At 46.9% G+C, this 12,405-nt stretch overlaps 9 protein-coding genes and 1 non-coding gene across 10 annotated transcripts; 6 read left to right on the top strand and 4 right to left on the bottom strand.

The window, feature by feature from the left end:
* Window positions 1-5: 5 nt before the first annotated feature.
* On the bottom strand, window positions 6-1,967 carry HPODL_03702 (Protein involved in the nuclear export of pre-ribosomes; the record flags this gene model as incomplete). Its single annotated transcript, XM_014080030.1, has 1 exon — window positions 6-1,967. The coding sequence occupies one exon, from the start codon at window positions 1,965-1,967 to the stop codon at window positions 6-8; it is 1,962 nt and encodes a 653-aa protein (XP_013935505.1).
* A 164-nt stretch (window positions 1,968-2,131) lies between these two features.
* Window positions 2,132-3,312, top strand: HPODL_03701 (Dihydrolipoamide dehydrogenase (E3)-binding protein (E3BP); the record flags this gene model as incomplete). The annotated part of the gene is made up of 2 exons (XM_014080029.1): window positions 2,132-2,195; window positions 2,231-3,312. 2 exons carry the CDS (start codon window positions 2,132-2,134, stop codon window positions 3,310-3,312), a joined length of 1,146 nt encoding a protein of 381 aa, XP_013935504.1.
* Window positions 3,313-4,297: 985 nt separating this feature from the next.
* Window positions 4,298-5,323, bottom strand: HPODL_03700 (uncharacterized protein; the record flags this gene model as incomplete). Its single annotated transcript, XM_014080028.1, has 1 exon — window positions 4,298-5,323. The coding sequence occupies one exon, from the start codon at window positions 5,321-5,323 to the stop codon at window positions 4,298-4,300; it is 1,026 nt and encodes a 341-aa protein (XP_013935503.1).
* Window positions 5,324-5,670: 347 nt separating this feature from the next.
* Window positions 5,671-5,744, top strand: HPODL_05424. The gene has a single exon. It is a non-coding gene; the product is annotated as a tRNA-Ile (tRNA).
* An 81-nt stretch (window positions 5,745-5,825) lies between these two features.
* HPODL_03699 (Ammonium permease) lies at window positions 5,826-7,163 on the top strand (the record flags this gene model as incomplete). Its single annotated transcript, XM_014080027.1, has 1 exon — window positions 5,826-7,163. One exon carries the CDS (start codon window positions 5,826-5,828, stop codon window positions 7,161-7,163), a length of 1,338 nt encoding a protein of 445 aa, XP_013935502.1.
* Window positions 7,164-7,198: 35 nt separating this feature from the next.
* Window positions 7,199-7,975, bottom strand: HPODL_03698 (Zinc finger protein STP1; the record flags this gene model as incomplete). Its single annotated transcript, XM_014080026.1, has 1 exon — window positions 7,199-7,975. One exon carries the CDS (start codon window positions 7,973-7,975, stop codon window positions 7,199-7,201), a length of 777 nt encoding a protein of 258 aa, XP_013935501.1.
* Window positions 7,976-8,573: 598 nt separating this feature from the next.
* On the top strand, window positions 8,574-9,533 carry HPODL_03697 (Elongation of fatty acids protein 3; the record flags this gene model as incomplete). Its single annotated transcript, XM_014080025.1, has 1 exon — window positions 8,574-9,533. The coding sequence occupies one exon, from the start codon at window positions 8,574-8,576 to the stop codon at window positions 9,531-9,533; it is 960 nt and encodes a 319-aa protein (XP_013935500.1).
* Window positions 9,534-9,598: 65 nt separating this feature from the next.
* On the top strand, window positions 9,599-10,663 carry HPODL_03696 (uncharacterized protein; the record flags this gene model as incomplete). Its single annotated transcript, XM_014080024.1, has 1 exon — window positions 9,599-10,663. The coding sequence occupies one exon, from the start codon at window positions 9,599-9,601 to the stop codon at window positions 10,661-10,663; it is 1,065 nt and encodes a 354-aa protein (XP_013935499.1).
* A 25-nt stretch (window positions 10,664-10,688) lies between these two features.
* HPODL_03695 (uncharacterized protein) lies at window positions 10,689-11,465 on the bottom strand (the record flags this gene model as incomplete). The annotated part of the gene is made up of 1 exon (XM_014080023.1): window positions 10,689-11,465. The coding sequence occupies one exon, from the start codon at window positions 11,463-11,465 to the stop codon at window positions 10,689-10,691; it is 777 nt and encodes a 258-aa protein (XP_013935498.1).
* A 324-nt stretch (window positions 11,466-11,789) lies between these two features.
* On the top strand, window positions 11,790-12,392 carry HPODL_03694 (Protoplast secreted protein 2; the record flags this gene model as incomplete). The annotated part of the gene is made up of 1 exon (XM_014080022.1): window positions 11,790-12,392. The coding sequence occupies one exon, from the start codon at window positions 11,790-11,792 to the stop codon at window positions 12,390-12,392; it is 603 nt and encodes a 200-aa protein (XP_013935497.1).
* Between the last annotated feature and the right edge of the window lie 13 nt (window positions 12,393-12,405).

Here is a 12,405-nt window from a genome sequence, read left to right as displayed (position 1 = left end):
TCTATTTATTTAGCTCTCTTCATCAGTGCTTTGACACCAGCGGCCAATGCTGGACAATAGTGAGACTCGAGAAGCACGTTTTCCCAGATGACGGCAACATCAGCGTTTGCAAGTTCAATATTATCTTGCTCGGCATGGTAAACTCCATTTTGAATGCGGTCTTCTGTTGTATAGAGTCCTTTAATGTCCTCGTATCTGGCCATCAGCTTGTCCACAAATTTGAGACCTGCAATACCAGTCTTCTCTGGGGCCTGTAGTAGAAGAGAATAAATGCGTTTGGTGAATGCTATAGATCTTTTTCCTGAGCCTGATCTGGAGTTGAAAAACACATAGTCTAAACACCTCAGAAGCAGCTCTGATTTGGTGGCTATGTTAACGTTTGGACGATATTGTGTTGTGGCGAGAGGGTCGACCAGACGAAGCGTCTTATGCGAAAACTCCATATCTGGATCGAGCGCAAGCGTTGGCAACAGCGTGTACAGATACTGCACGAACTTGTTTAAATCCACAGACATTCGTTTGGTTGGCAGGTTTGCGGTTAGCGAGAAGGACGTGACGATTGCGAGCAGGACCTGTCGGATACTCGTGCTAGAAAAGTTGCCTTCTTCGTTGATGTCCTGGAGCAAGTTCTCACAGATCTCGCGCAGGATCTGGAGGAAGTCGCCAATAAGATCAATATTGACTTGATGTCCATACTTAGCAAGACCTTCCAGAACAGGAGCCATTAGTTTCTCAGGTCTGGCTCTGAGGATCTCAAGGTATAGCGTAACTAAAATCTTCAGTACCTGTGCTTGATTTCTTTCTCTTTCTTCGGCACTCACGGCTTGCTCGGCTGCTCTTAGCTCTTTTTCAATCTGCTTGCGTTCTTTGCGTTGTTTGCGCTCCTTTTTCGACAGATGCACTCTGTCTTTCTTCTTAAGTTTTAGCTTTTTTTCTTCCTCGGTAGAATTTGGATCGTAGTCATCCAAAATGCTCAATGCCAGAAATACGTTCACAACACTCTCGTCAACCTTGTATTCCCTCGTGCGAATGGCGCGGTTCAAGAGAATTGCCAGATCTACCGAGATGTCTCCGTGGTCAGCATCCTCCTTGAAGAGTTCTTCCATGGTCTGAATACTTCTCTCATATACCTTGAACTCAGACTCGGAAGCAGGCTTTCTGACAGCCCTTTTGACCACTATTTGAAAAAGTTCCTTTCTATAGTTGAAAAATCGCAAAGCTAAAGCTAATTCACATGCTGCGTTATTGGCCAGGATACCCAATTGCTTGTCCAGTTCGGTGGCTTTTGGTGTGGTGGAAACCACCCTCGCTTTTTGAGTCAACAGATCAACGTAATGTTTGTACTCAAAAACAAGTGTTTCTTCAAAGTATCGCAGCTTGGCCACATCCTTGCTGACCTTTTGTTTCTTTTCGATTTCTGTGAGTGGCCGTATACGGTATGCTGGGGCAATACTCTTGAATATCGGAACAGCAGCAAGAAGAGAGAGCTTGGACGTGTTAGGATTCTTCGAGTTGGCCATCCTTCGCAATCTGGCCAGAAGCTTCACATGCTCCTCTGGATCTTCCATGATTTGTTCTGCAATACGTGCAATCTCCTCCTTGGTCTTGATCAATTTTTCCTGTGGAGTCAACTCTTGGTCAGATTCAGATTCAGATTCCTCGGAGCTGTGCTGTTCTGGTTCCATCTCCTCAGACTCCGATGACTCTTCTGATGCCATCTCTTTTTGCTTCAAAACTCTCTTGAACGTTCCGTCTGGCATCTTGACAGGCAAACGTTCCTCAAGCTCCTGATCCTCCTTGAACTGTCTAGGACGGAGCTCATAGTCCTGTTCTTCATCCTCGTCGAAAGACACATCCGACTCTTGGTCATAGTCCTTGAAGACACCAGAGGCAAGCTTGGCATCCTCGTCCTTTTGACGCTTGACCTGCCTCTGCTCAACAGATCGCTTAACCTTTCTCTTAGCCATGGTTGAAAGTTTTTTTTTCACCAAAGAATTATAATTTTTTTGATGGCTGTGTTCTGCAGGTCGACGCGACGGCGACCCCATGGCAGGCGGATTTTTCATGCCCGGCATGAAGTTCAGTATTGATAATTATAACGGTAATTTTGTTCTCTAGCCTTCGTTGTACAATGTTGAGAACGTCACTGAGATTGTATAAACCACGGGTCGAGCTGCTGGTTACTAGCATAAGAGGTAAGTAAACTCCCCAGAGTGTATTAACACCACAGCGTTCCATCGTACTCCCCTCAACCTTGGAGTCACGCCATTAGACATGCCTGCAATGTCCCCCACAATGGAAGAAGGAGGCATTGTTTCTTGGAAAGTGAAGGAAGGCGATAAGTTTGATGCAGGCGACGTCTTACTCGAGGTGGAAACCGATAAGGCCAATATTGCTGTCGAGGCTCAGGACGACGGTGTCATGGCCAAGATCCTCAAACAGGAGGGAGAAAAGGAAATCAAGGTGGGGACTCCAATTGCATTTCTAGCAGAGGTTGGTGATAACTTGGCTGAACTCGAGTTCCCAGAAGTGGAAGAGAAGAAGCAAGAACCAAAGAAAGAGGCAGCAAAGACGCCCGAACCAGCACAGCCATCCCAACCAGTTGAGCCTGCTCAAGGGAAGAAAACTAGCACTTCTCCTGTTTCATCTGGTAATGCAGATCCTAACCAGGTGTTTTTACCATCGGTGGAGCTTCTGCTGGAGCTGAACGGAATATCTAGAGACGAAGCACTGTCGAAAATTGCAGCCACGGGGCCCAAGGGGCGGATATTGAGAGGTGACGTGAAGGCATATTTGGGCCAAATCGATTCCTCTAACAACTCAAAGATAGCGGCCTACTTGGATTCGAAGTCGCATCTTGATCTGTCAAACATTGAGCTTCGTCCTGCTGCCTCCCCAGAAAAAGCTCCTGCGAAGATAGAGACGCCAAAGAAAGAGCCAGTCAAAATCACTCATCAATACATCTTACCAGACAATATTGCGAAGGAGGAGATCCTCAACTTGGTGTTGAAAGCTGAGCAAAAGGCGTACGGCAAGCCTCTTTATGCGCCATCTGACTTGATCGATCCGCTCTTTGAGGAAATTATTGCACCACCAAGGAATGCTGAACGTTTCAAAATCAACACTAGCTTCCAAACTTCCGCGGCTGAGCCCGAAGATGACTTTGATTTTGAGCCCTACCAGGAAACCCAACAGCCAAAGATCTTGGATGTGGAACTTGTGTGCACAGACTTGGTTGACGCTAAAGCCCGTGCAGAGATGTTCGTCGATATTCTCGGGGAATACATTTCGCGAGCAGAGCTTAAAAATTAATTAGATTCAATATATAATGTCAAATGAATTATTATTCGGAAAGCGGCCGTTATCATGACGGCCATTGCCATCTATCGCCTTCAATCAACGAGGAAACATTTGAAAGATTTAAAGATGTGATTTATCGCGCATTGTCCCACATAGACAAGCCTTTGGTGAACTTGATGTCCACGAATCACATAGATCTGCATTTTGTTCGCCAATTAGCTATGGAGGTTCCCGCTGTATTTCCCTCTTATGGCGTCCATCCATGGTACTCACATTTATTTTCTGTTGTCCCGGTCAACACAGAAGAAGAGAAACGAAACCACTATCACCAAATCCTCAATCCTGCCCCGTCACGGGAGCTCTTGACAAATCTTCCTATGCCTATCTACCTTAAAGATCACATAGAGACCATCGAACAGTACTTGGAAGCAGGTGGTGCGATTGGTGAAATTGGATTGGATAAAGTGTTTCGTGTCCCCCATTCTGGATTCATGGGACCTCGGGAAGGTTCTGGACTGAGTCCTTGTCGAGTGTCAATGAACCATCAAATCATAATATTTGAGGCTTTCCTACGGATGGCACAAGCAAAAAACAGGCCTGTGAGCATTCATTGCGTTGGGTGTCATGGCAAGCTACTTGAGAGCGTCCAAAAAATCATGAAATCATCCGGCTTGGTGACTCTACATAGCTATAGTGGTTCCTACGACCAGTTTAAGCTGTGGATGAAAAAATATCCTAATATTCGACTTAGTGTTAGCAAAGTTCTCAATTTAGATAAATATAAAGATACATTGCAAAAGATCTCGAGTACTGCAAAAGAAACCACTTTCGTGCTGGAAACAGATCTTTCGCTGGATGTGTTATTTTTGGACGGACCCAACAAACATCTTGAGTTGCTAAAAACGACATATGAAGAACTGAAAAGCATACAAGGAAGCATAGACCTTGGGTCACTGACGTCGGCCTTCGAATATTGTATCGGGGATCAAACGAATAACTAATTTGAACTCTTGAATATTTTGATGCATCTAATTGTGTACACTAACTCTTTGTATCGCTCGATATCTTTCCTTGCACTGTTGACTGGCTGCTTTGAATTATTAGCATCTTTTTGAGAAGGAGGTTCCGAAGCATTTGTAGCTTCTAGGTCAAGGGGCTCCGAGAAAAGAGACTCATCATCATCATCGCAGCTGTCAACGCTAACGACCGACGACTCATTTGTTGCAACGCTGCCAGACCGACTTGCTCTGCCTGAAGGCCTTCTATGGGGCACAGAGTGGTCGATCGGCATCTCAGCACGCATATCGAGATCAAGCGATAGCTCCCTGGCAATATTGAGCTTGTAGTATATTCCCACAAATGTTGCAGAATTGTATGAGGTTAAGAGGAACTGGTCCTGCGGGAATAAAAGACGAAGAGTGAACGGTTTGTAGGGATAGTCTGCAGCATTGCCAAAATCTATCAGCTCCTGTAAAGAGAAAGTAAATAGCTTTGCTCTTTTGACAAGGTGCAGTGTTTTGTCCGTCTCATCTTTATCCACTGAGGTCAGCTTACCAAAATCAGGGCGATGCAGTAGCAACTGGTGTATTCTATCGCAATTTTTGGATGCCAGCTGAGCATCAGAGAGAATCACAGGCTTCTCCCTTCTGCTAGCAGACAGTCTGCGAAAGATCTGTCTGGCACCTGAAGGGTCGACACGCCCGTTTTCCCGAGAATATACATCTCCCACGTCAGATCCCAAGGGCTCCAGTTTGATGTTTAGTTCTGGATCAATATATTCAGGACGAAGCTTGTCTAGGTAGAAGTTGGCGTATTTTCTGTACAAGGGGTGAATGTCGTAAATGTTCACCTGTGTTGAATTTATTTCAAAAATGACAGGCTCGTAGGAGGCAAATCTCCTTTTTCCCCTGGTTTTTTCCTGGTACAGGAAGTTCAAAGAGACATGGTGGACTGCTGGCGTGTACTTAGGGGGTCGGCAAGTGCCATCGTGCTCATGGGAGTCATAGTGCGGAGGCGCGTTCATGGTCGTGACGTTTACCTATGTGATTGTCTAACAAGACTTTTTAATCATCCGCTGTATGACTGGAAGTTAAGTGGAGCTAAGTGTGCAGACAAAACAACGCGCGATTGATTATTGATCCTTTCTAAAGCTGGAAATTTAATACGTTCGAAATACAAAATTTGCGCTCAAGATTGTTCGACAGAGCCCTTTGAGAAGATGGAGATACGCAACGTTACTTCATTGGATTTTTCTTTATTGTTCCCCGGAATTCCAGCCTCTCATAACAATAGGCCCGGTAAAAAAACAAGGAGTGAGGGGTCTTTCGTGACTGGCACAAAAAAGGTTATTCTGTTTTGTTAATTGTTCCAGGTTCCTTGGCCCAGTTGGTTAAGGCATCGTGCTAATAACGCGGGGATCAGCAGTTCGATCCTGCTAGGAACCATTTTTTTGGGAAAAAAATTATTTGACATCACAAGATCACTCACTATATTATCACTATATTTTTTTTTGAGATATTTGACTAATGGAAAACGGAGAAGTGGAAGTAGGGATAGCGTTGAACTCGCTATTCACACTCTTCAACTCCAGTCTTCTGCTTTTTCTGGTACTTGGAATGGCGCTGTTTTATTCTGGACTGACTCAGCGTAAGGCTGCATTTCAGCAGCTGAGTTTCCCGCTACTGGTCACGCTGGAAGTCATGATCCTTTGGTTGTGTTTTGGGTACACACTGAGTTTCTCGGATACAGGCAAATCGGGCTATCTCAGCAATTTTGCACACGTTGGTTTGAAAGATATGGATGCTCTAGTGGTTTACCCAAATCATAGATACAAAAACGATGCGACCCAAGTCTTTGGGCTGGTTTATGCGGTTTACAACGGGCTGTTTGCAAGCATCACTGCTGTGATAGCTATGGGGTGCTTGTGCGAACGCGGACGACTAAAACCTGCATTTATATTTCTCATACCGTGGATGTTCCTCATATATTGTCCTATAGCATACTGGGTGTGGAACCCTAACGGATGGCTGCACAGAAAATTAGATGTTTTGGACTTTGCAGGAGGAAACGCCGTCCACATTGTCTCTGGAACTACAGCGCTCGTTTATTCGTGGTTTTTGGGGTACAGGAACGAGGCCAGTCTTGTCGAGTATAGGTCAAGTAACCTAGGCATGGTCATTTGCGGAACGATATTCATTGCCATCGGATGGCTGGGCTTCAACTGTGGCGCGCTGTACACCGTGAACGCACTCACTGGTGTTATTTTGTCCAACACCGTGACAAGCATGGCTGTCGGCGGGCTTAGCTGGATGGGGCTGGATTACTTGTATCATAGAAATGGACGGATCTCGGCTGTGGGGCTGTGTTCCGGCTGCATAGCAGGGCTGACAGCGATCACCCCATGCACTGCATACATAAATTTTTGGTCGAGTTTTGTGGTTGGTTTACTAAGTGGTGTGCTTTGCAACGTCGGCACCCGGCTCAAATATTGGCTCAAAATTGACGATTCGCTGGACATCGGAATTCATCTTTTTGGAGGTATCGTGGGGAACCTGCTGGTGGGCCTCTTTGCCGATAAGAACGTTGCCGCTCTGGGTGGCCTATCAATAAAGGGAGGCTGGATCAACCGTCATTTCATCCAGCTGCTACACCAGTTTGTTAGCTCGCTAGTGGTAACGGTTTACGTTGCGGGGGTCTCGTTCATAATTCTCGCCATCCTAGTCCGCCTGCCGGGTTGCCGACTCCGTCTCGACGATGCGAGCGAAATGGAAGGCTCGGATTCGGCCGTGTTTAGTTCTGAGTACATTGCCGACTACGTGGAGTTTGTGCGGCAGCTGAACCCGGACGATTACAAAGAGGAGTAATGTTCCATGAGTGCCATATAATGTCTATTAATGTATTATGTCGTAAAGTTCGTGTTAGCGGGCGTCTGCTTGGTGCACTGGTTTGTCTCGATGTGGTTTGTAAGCCACTCCTGCACGTTGTTGAAGTACATGCCGCACTCTCTGCAAAGCCCGTTCACCTTGGAGCGCTCGCTCTTGGGCGTGTTTGGCGGGTATTTGAAATGTATAGCCTTCAGGTGGTTTTTGTATGTGTCGCATCTGGTGAAGTGGCCCGAGTGGTGGCAATTTTCTGACTTGTCCTTTGGATCGGTGTTGAAGAACGGGCACCGGAATTCCCATTCGCCAAGCTTTGACAAATGGCACTTTTCGTGGCGCAGAAGGTCGTTCAGCCGCTTGAACGACCGCGAACAGGTCTGGCAGGTGAACGGTTTGGAGTTTTGGATGTGGATCGCGCGATGTGTTGTCAGGTTGCTGAAATAGTTGTGGCATACTGGACATTCTCTTTTTTTACGAGGTTGTGAGGCCCCAGACGACGAGGACCGTTTGCGCTGCGATCTGTGTGCTTGCGTGGCAAACTCGGACGAATTCTGCGGAGACTCGGATCCGACGGGTGATACCCCTGGCAGAGGTAGCGGAGAATCTAAGCTCAGCTTGAAAAGAGGCGGGAGCGCATTCTGGTCTGAAGCACTAGGGTAGTGGTATCTTGTGAGCGGAGGAAGACTGACCAGCGGCGGAGTGGCCGGATACTGATTGTGAGAGCTCCGGTTGGGCAGAATCAAAGACGATGCTGGAGGTAGTATGGGAAGGGCGTTCATGTTTGTCTTGTCAGGCATCAAACCATAGGAAACTTATGTTTTACCGCTTCTCCTGAAGATGGCCTCGAATGTCAAATGCGTAAATCGGTGTTCTTTTTGCTTAAATATATATATCCTCATCTGAATCCCGGCATATTCATTTTTACCTTACCGAGACATCAGACCTACATCGTGCGGCTTAGAAAATCTCATTATCGGCATATTGGAGTTTACTAATAGCCGCGCCGACTCTCTGATCGCTGCCTGGTTAGCGCACTTACAAGCGCCGCCACCAGAAGCGATCAGAGCCCTGACTCCTGGAAAACAGTTCGTGGGTTTGAGCTATTCTCGCCCGCGGTTTCAGCCCCATGCTGCATGTTCATCTCCAAGCATATCAAGCCGCGCACTTATGTGAGGTAATTAAAGGCAAAATCTGCAATAGCCGTGCACGAACCCGTCGACCTTCCGACCCTCCCGAGCAGATGCCGAGCCGACCCGTGTTATTTTTTTCTCGAGTCTACTAGCCCGTCCCCACATGTGAATCATGTCACGTGCTTCCGGATGACTACCTGTGTTCCATGGAGTTGAAAAAAAATAAACACCTCCAATAAAAAACCCTGAATTTTTGTTTTCCAGTATGGGACTTCCATTTGAGCTGCCTTCCTACATCCAATACGCAGAGCCGACCATTTCGAGACCTTTTGGTGTTTATCTGTGGCCTATCTTCGATCACTTCTTCGCCAAGGTTGCCGGATATTCCGCAGAGGACTTCAGATTCGTCAAGAATGTTACATTTATGTCGAACTGGATTCACGCCATCTCTGTCATCGCTGTTTACTACGCCGTGATTTTTGGTGGGCAGTTCATAATGAACAAGCTTAATATTAGGCCTATCAGACTCAACTGGTTGTTCCAGATCCACAACGTTCTGTTGACTGTCATTTCTTTTGTTCTGCTGGTCGTCCTTCTGGAACAGTTAATCCCGATGATTTATTTCAACGGGCTGTTTTGGTCTATCTGTGCCGAGGGTGCTTTCACCCACAAGCTCGTGACCTTGTATTACCTCAACTACCTTACCAAATATTTGGAGCTTATCGATACCGTCTTCTTGGTGCTCAGAAGAAAGCCGTTGAGATTCCTCCACACCTACCACCACGGAGCAACAGCTCTGCTCTGCTACACTCAGCTGGTCGGACACACCTCTGTTGAATGGGTTCCAATCTCCTTGAACTTGGCAGTGCATGTCCTGATGTACTGGTACTACTTCCTCGCGGCCCGTGGAATCAAAGTCTGGTGGAAAGAATGGGTTACCAGATTCCAGATCATTCAGTTCTTGGTCGATTTGGTCTTTGTTTACTTTGCTACCTACTCTTTCTATGCATACCACTACTTTGGCGGTATCCTCCCATCCATGGGTGACTGCTACGGTACCCAGACTGCTGCTGCATGCGGATACCTCCTGTTGACCTCTTACCTATTCCTCTTCATCAGCTTCTACGTCCAGGCTTACAGATCTGGTAATAAGAAAGCCCAGGCTGCCAAAGCTCAGAAGGCCGCCCAAGCCGAATCCGTCAAGCAAAAATCCAGAAAGGCATAAATAGATTCCAAAAAAATTGTAATAGGTATGTGTATATTTTTCGCGTTCGCGTTTTTTTAGTCAGCATGGATCTCTACTCGATCCTCGAGCCTGATCATCAGCTAACGAGCACCAAGTCTTTAAAGCTTGTCGAACTGAACTCTGAGATTTTGCAAGCAATAGAAAATAAGGCTGAACTACGTTTGAAGTCCGCATCCACCAAAGACTATCCAGTGCTAGTAACTGCGTCAAAAACCTTCAAGATCCGGCAGAAAAACCACTCTAATTGTGTTCTACTTCTCAGCGAGCATAATGGTGACGCCTCATCGTACGCGAGGTTCTCAAATGAGCTTGTATTAACGCCTACAGAGCCAACCATAAATTTACGTGGAATATCAGTTCTCACACAACTGTCAGAGCTGACAAAGAAGGGTCCAATCACCTTGGAGAGCGTCTTTGAAAACTCTCCAATGTCCGAGCAGGAATTTGCGCGTCTGCGTCCTGAGCTGAATCTCGTCGAGCTAGAAGGAAACGCCTACGTTCTACACGAAGAACTTGTGCGAGATTGTCTCAGCAGCATACTGAGAGCCATTATTGAAGAGCTGGTGGAATCCGGCAACGAGATGAACATAATGACGCGGCTACAATCGCTCAATAAGCAGTGGGTTACAGATGTGGTGGAAAAGCATCAGGAAGAGTCGTACCCGTCAGAGATTACGCAAACGGTGCTTGCAAAATATACCAAAGAATCAGACGGAAAACTGGCATTTCTCAATGAAAAAGTTGTGCGACTCTACGGCGTTTTGCTGCTCAAAAACAACACACAGGAAATGAAGGAAGACGACTTTGCGCTCAATCTAAAACTTACAATGCCATTCAACTATCATCCAGACATCAAATTGGAGTATCTTAAGGGGAACTTCATTACCGAAAATGGGTTTATCAGATACTTTGCGGAATCGGATCTGAGTGAAAACCCTGTCGAGCGCATTTCGGAGCTGTTTAAGCTAAAGAAAGAGTGGAAGCTTGAGGATATCGAGCCGTTTGTGGCAAGAATTAACACTAAGAAAATAAAGACGGATAAATTCCTCATCAAGTATGCAAAGGTTAGACGTGTGGGTAGGCAGACAGTGGTGTGTGCGAAAACGTAGCAGGAGTTTATATTATATTAATATTCTAAACGATCACACAGCAGCCGGATTTCTCGCTCGACTTTGCGGCAGAGGCACTGGTCTCTGGCTTTTTAGCGTCTTCAGACTCAGTGGCCGATGCTTTCTTTTCCTCAGCAGGAGCAGATGCGGAGGTCTCGCCTGCTGGTGCGGACACCTCCGTAGCACCAGTCTTAAGTGGAGCAGCGAGTTTGGTGGCAACCTCTGCAAATTCCTGACCCTGTATGTAGGCTGTCTTCAACTCCAGTGCAGTTGGTACCCTGCTGCCATCACTACCAGCAACGGTACCGGCACCCCAAGGCGAGCTTCCTTGGACCTCTTCCACATTGGTAATCTCTGGGAAGGCTTTGGCGTAGCCCAATGGCACGTAGATCATACCGTGGTGAGACAGGAAACTCAATGTGTTTCTGATGGTCGTCTCCTTGCCTCCACCAGTACCGGTGGAGGTGAAGAATCCGGCTGGCTTATGGTACAGAGCACCGGTGGCCCACAAGGCACCGGTGGAGTCGAACAAGGAGGTGATTTGCGAAGGAGCTGCGCCGTATCTGGTTGGGAATCCAAAAACAAAACCATCATACTTGGTGAGATCCTCAGCCTTGATTTCAGGGATGTCGTCCGGTTTTTCAGGGGCATGGATTAGCTCGAGCACATCTTTGGGTAAAGTCTCTGGGACTCTGAACACCTCTGCTTCAGCACCAGCGGCCTCGATACCCTTGGCAACTTCTTTGGCCAGTGTGGTGATGTGGCCGTATGTGGAGTACGTGATGATCGCAAACTTGGCCATGCTGCAAAATTTCAAACACAAATTGTGGTTGTTTTTCGAATAAATATGGCTGAATAGGTCGGCTATAGGGGCGACGTCTCTTTAGACAATCTTAGTAAACCCCAGCCCCATTTTTAGTCTGAACCACCCATTGTTTGTAATGCTTACTAAGGTGCGCGGCGCCATACAGAAAATTCTAGCGCATTTCACCGTTATTTTAGTAATGCTTACATGATCCTTGGGCCACAGTGCTGAGATAATTTTTGGAAATTTCGCGCAGCTGGACCCCAGAGATATAAAGTCGCCAGCATTTCACCCGTCTTTCAACCAGTAAATCATCTCATCATGGCTAAAATCGCAATTGTTATTTACTCTCTCTACCACCACATTGCCACTCTCGCCAAGGAAGTCGCCAAAGGTGTCGAGTCCGTTGGCTCCACCGCCGACATCTTGCAAGTTCCAGAGACTCTCAGCCCTGAGCTCCTCAAGGTGCTCCACGCTCCGGAGAGACCAGACTTCCCAGCTGCCACTGTCGATGCTCTGAAGGAATACGATGGTATCATCTTTGGTATTCCAACTAGATACGGTAACTTCCCATCTCAATTGAAGGCTTTCATTGATGCTACCGGCGGACTGTGGGCCACTGGTGCTCTGTACCACAAGACTGCTGGTGTTTTCGTTTCCACTGGAACTGGTGGAGGTAACGAGGTTACTGCAGTCAACGCTCTGTCCACTTTTGCCCACCACGGTATGATCTACGTGCCATTGGGCTACGCCAAGGCCTTCCCTGAACTCACCAACCTGAACGAGGTTCATGGTGGTTCCGCTTGGGGTGCCGGTACCATTGCTGGTGCTGATGGATCTAGAACTCCAACGGAGCTCGAGCTCAAGATCGCTCGTATCCAGGGACAAGAATTCGCTACTGCCACGGAGAAACTCTCTAAATAGACGATTTAAATGT

This window comes from Ogataea parapolymorpha, chromosome IV, assembly GCF_000187245.1.
Source record: "Ogataea parapolymorpha DL-1 chromosome IV, whole genome shotgun sequence".
NCBI lineage: Eukaryota > Fungi > Ascomycota > Pichiomycetes > Pichiales > Pichiaceae > Ogataea > Ogataea parapolymorpha.
The sequence above is the reverse complement of the archived record's forward strand: the minus strand, read 5'-3'. Positions and strand labels throughout refer to the sequence as shown.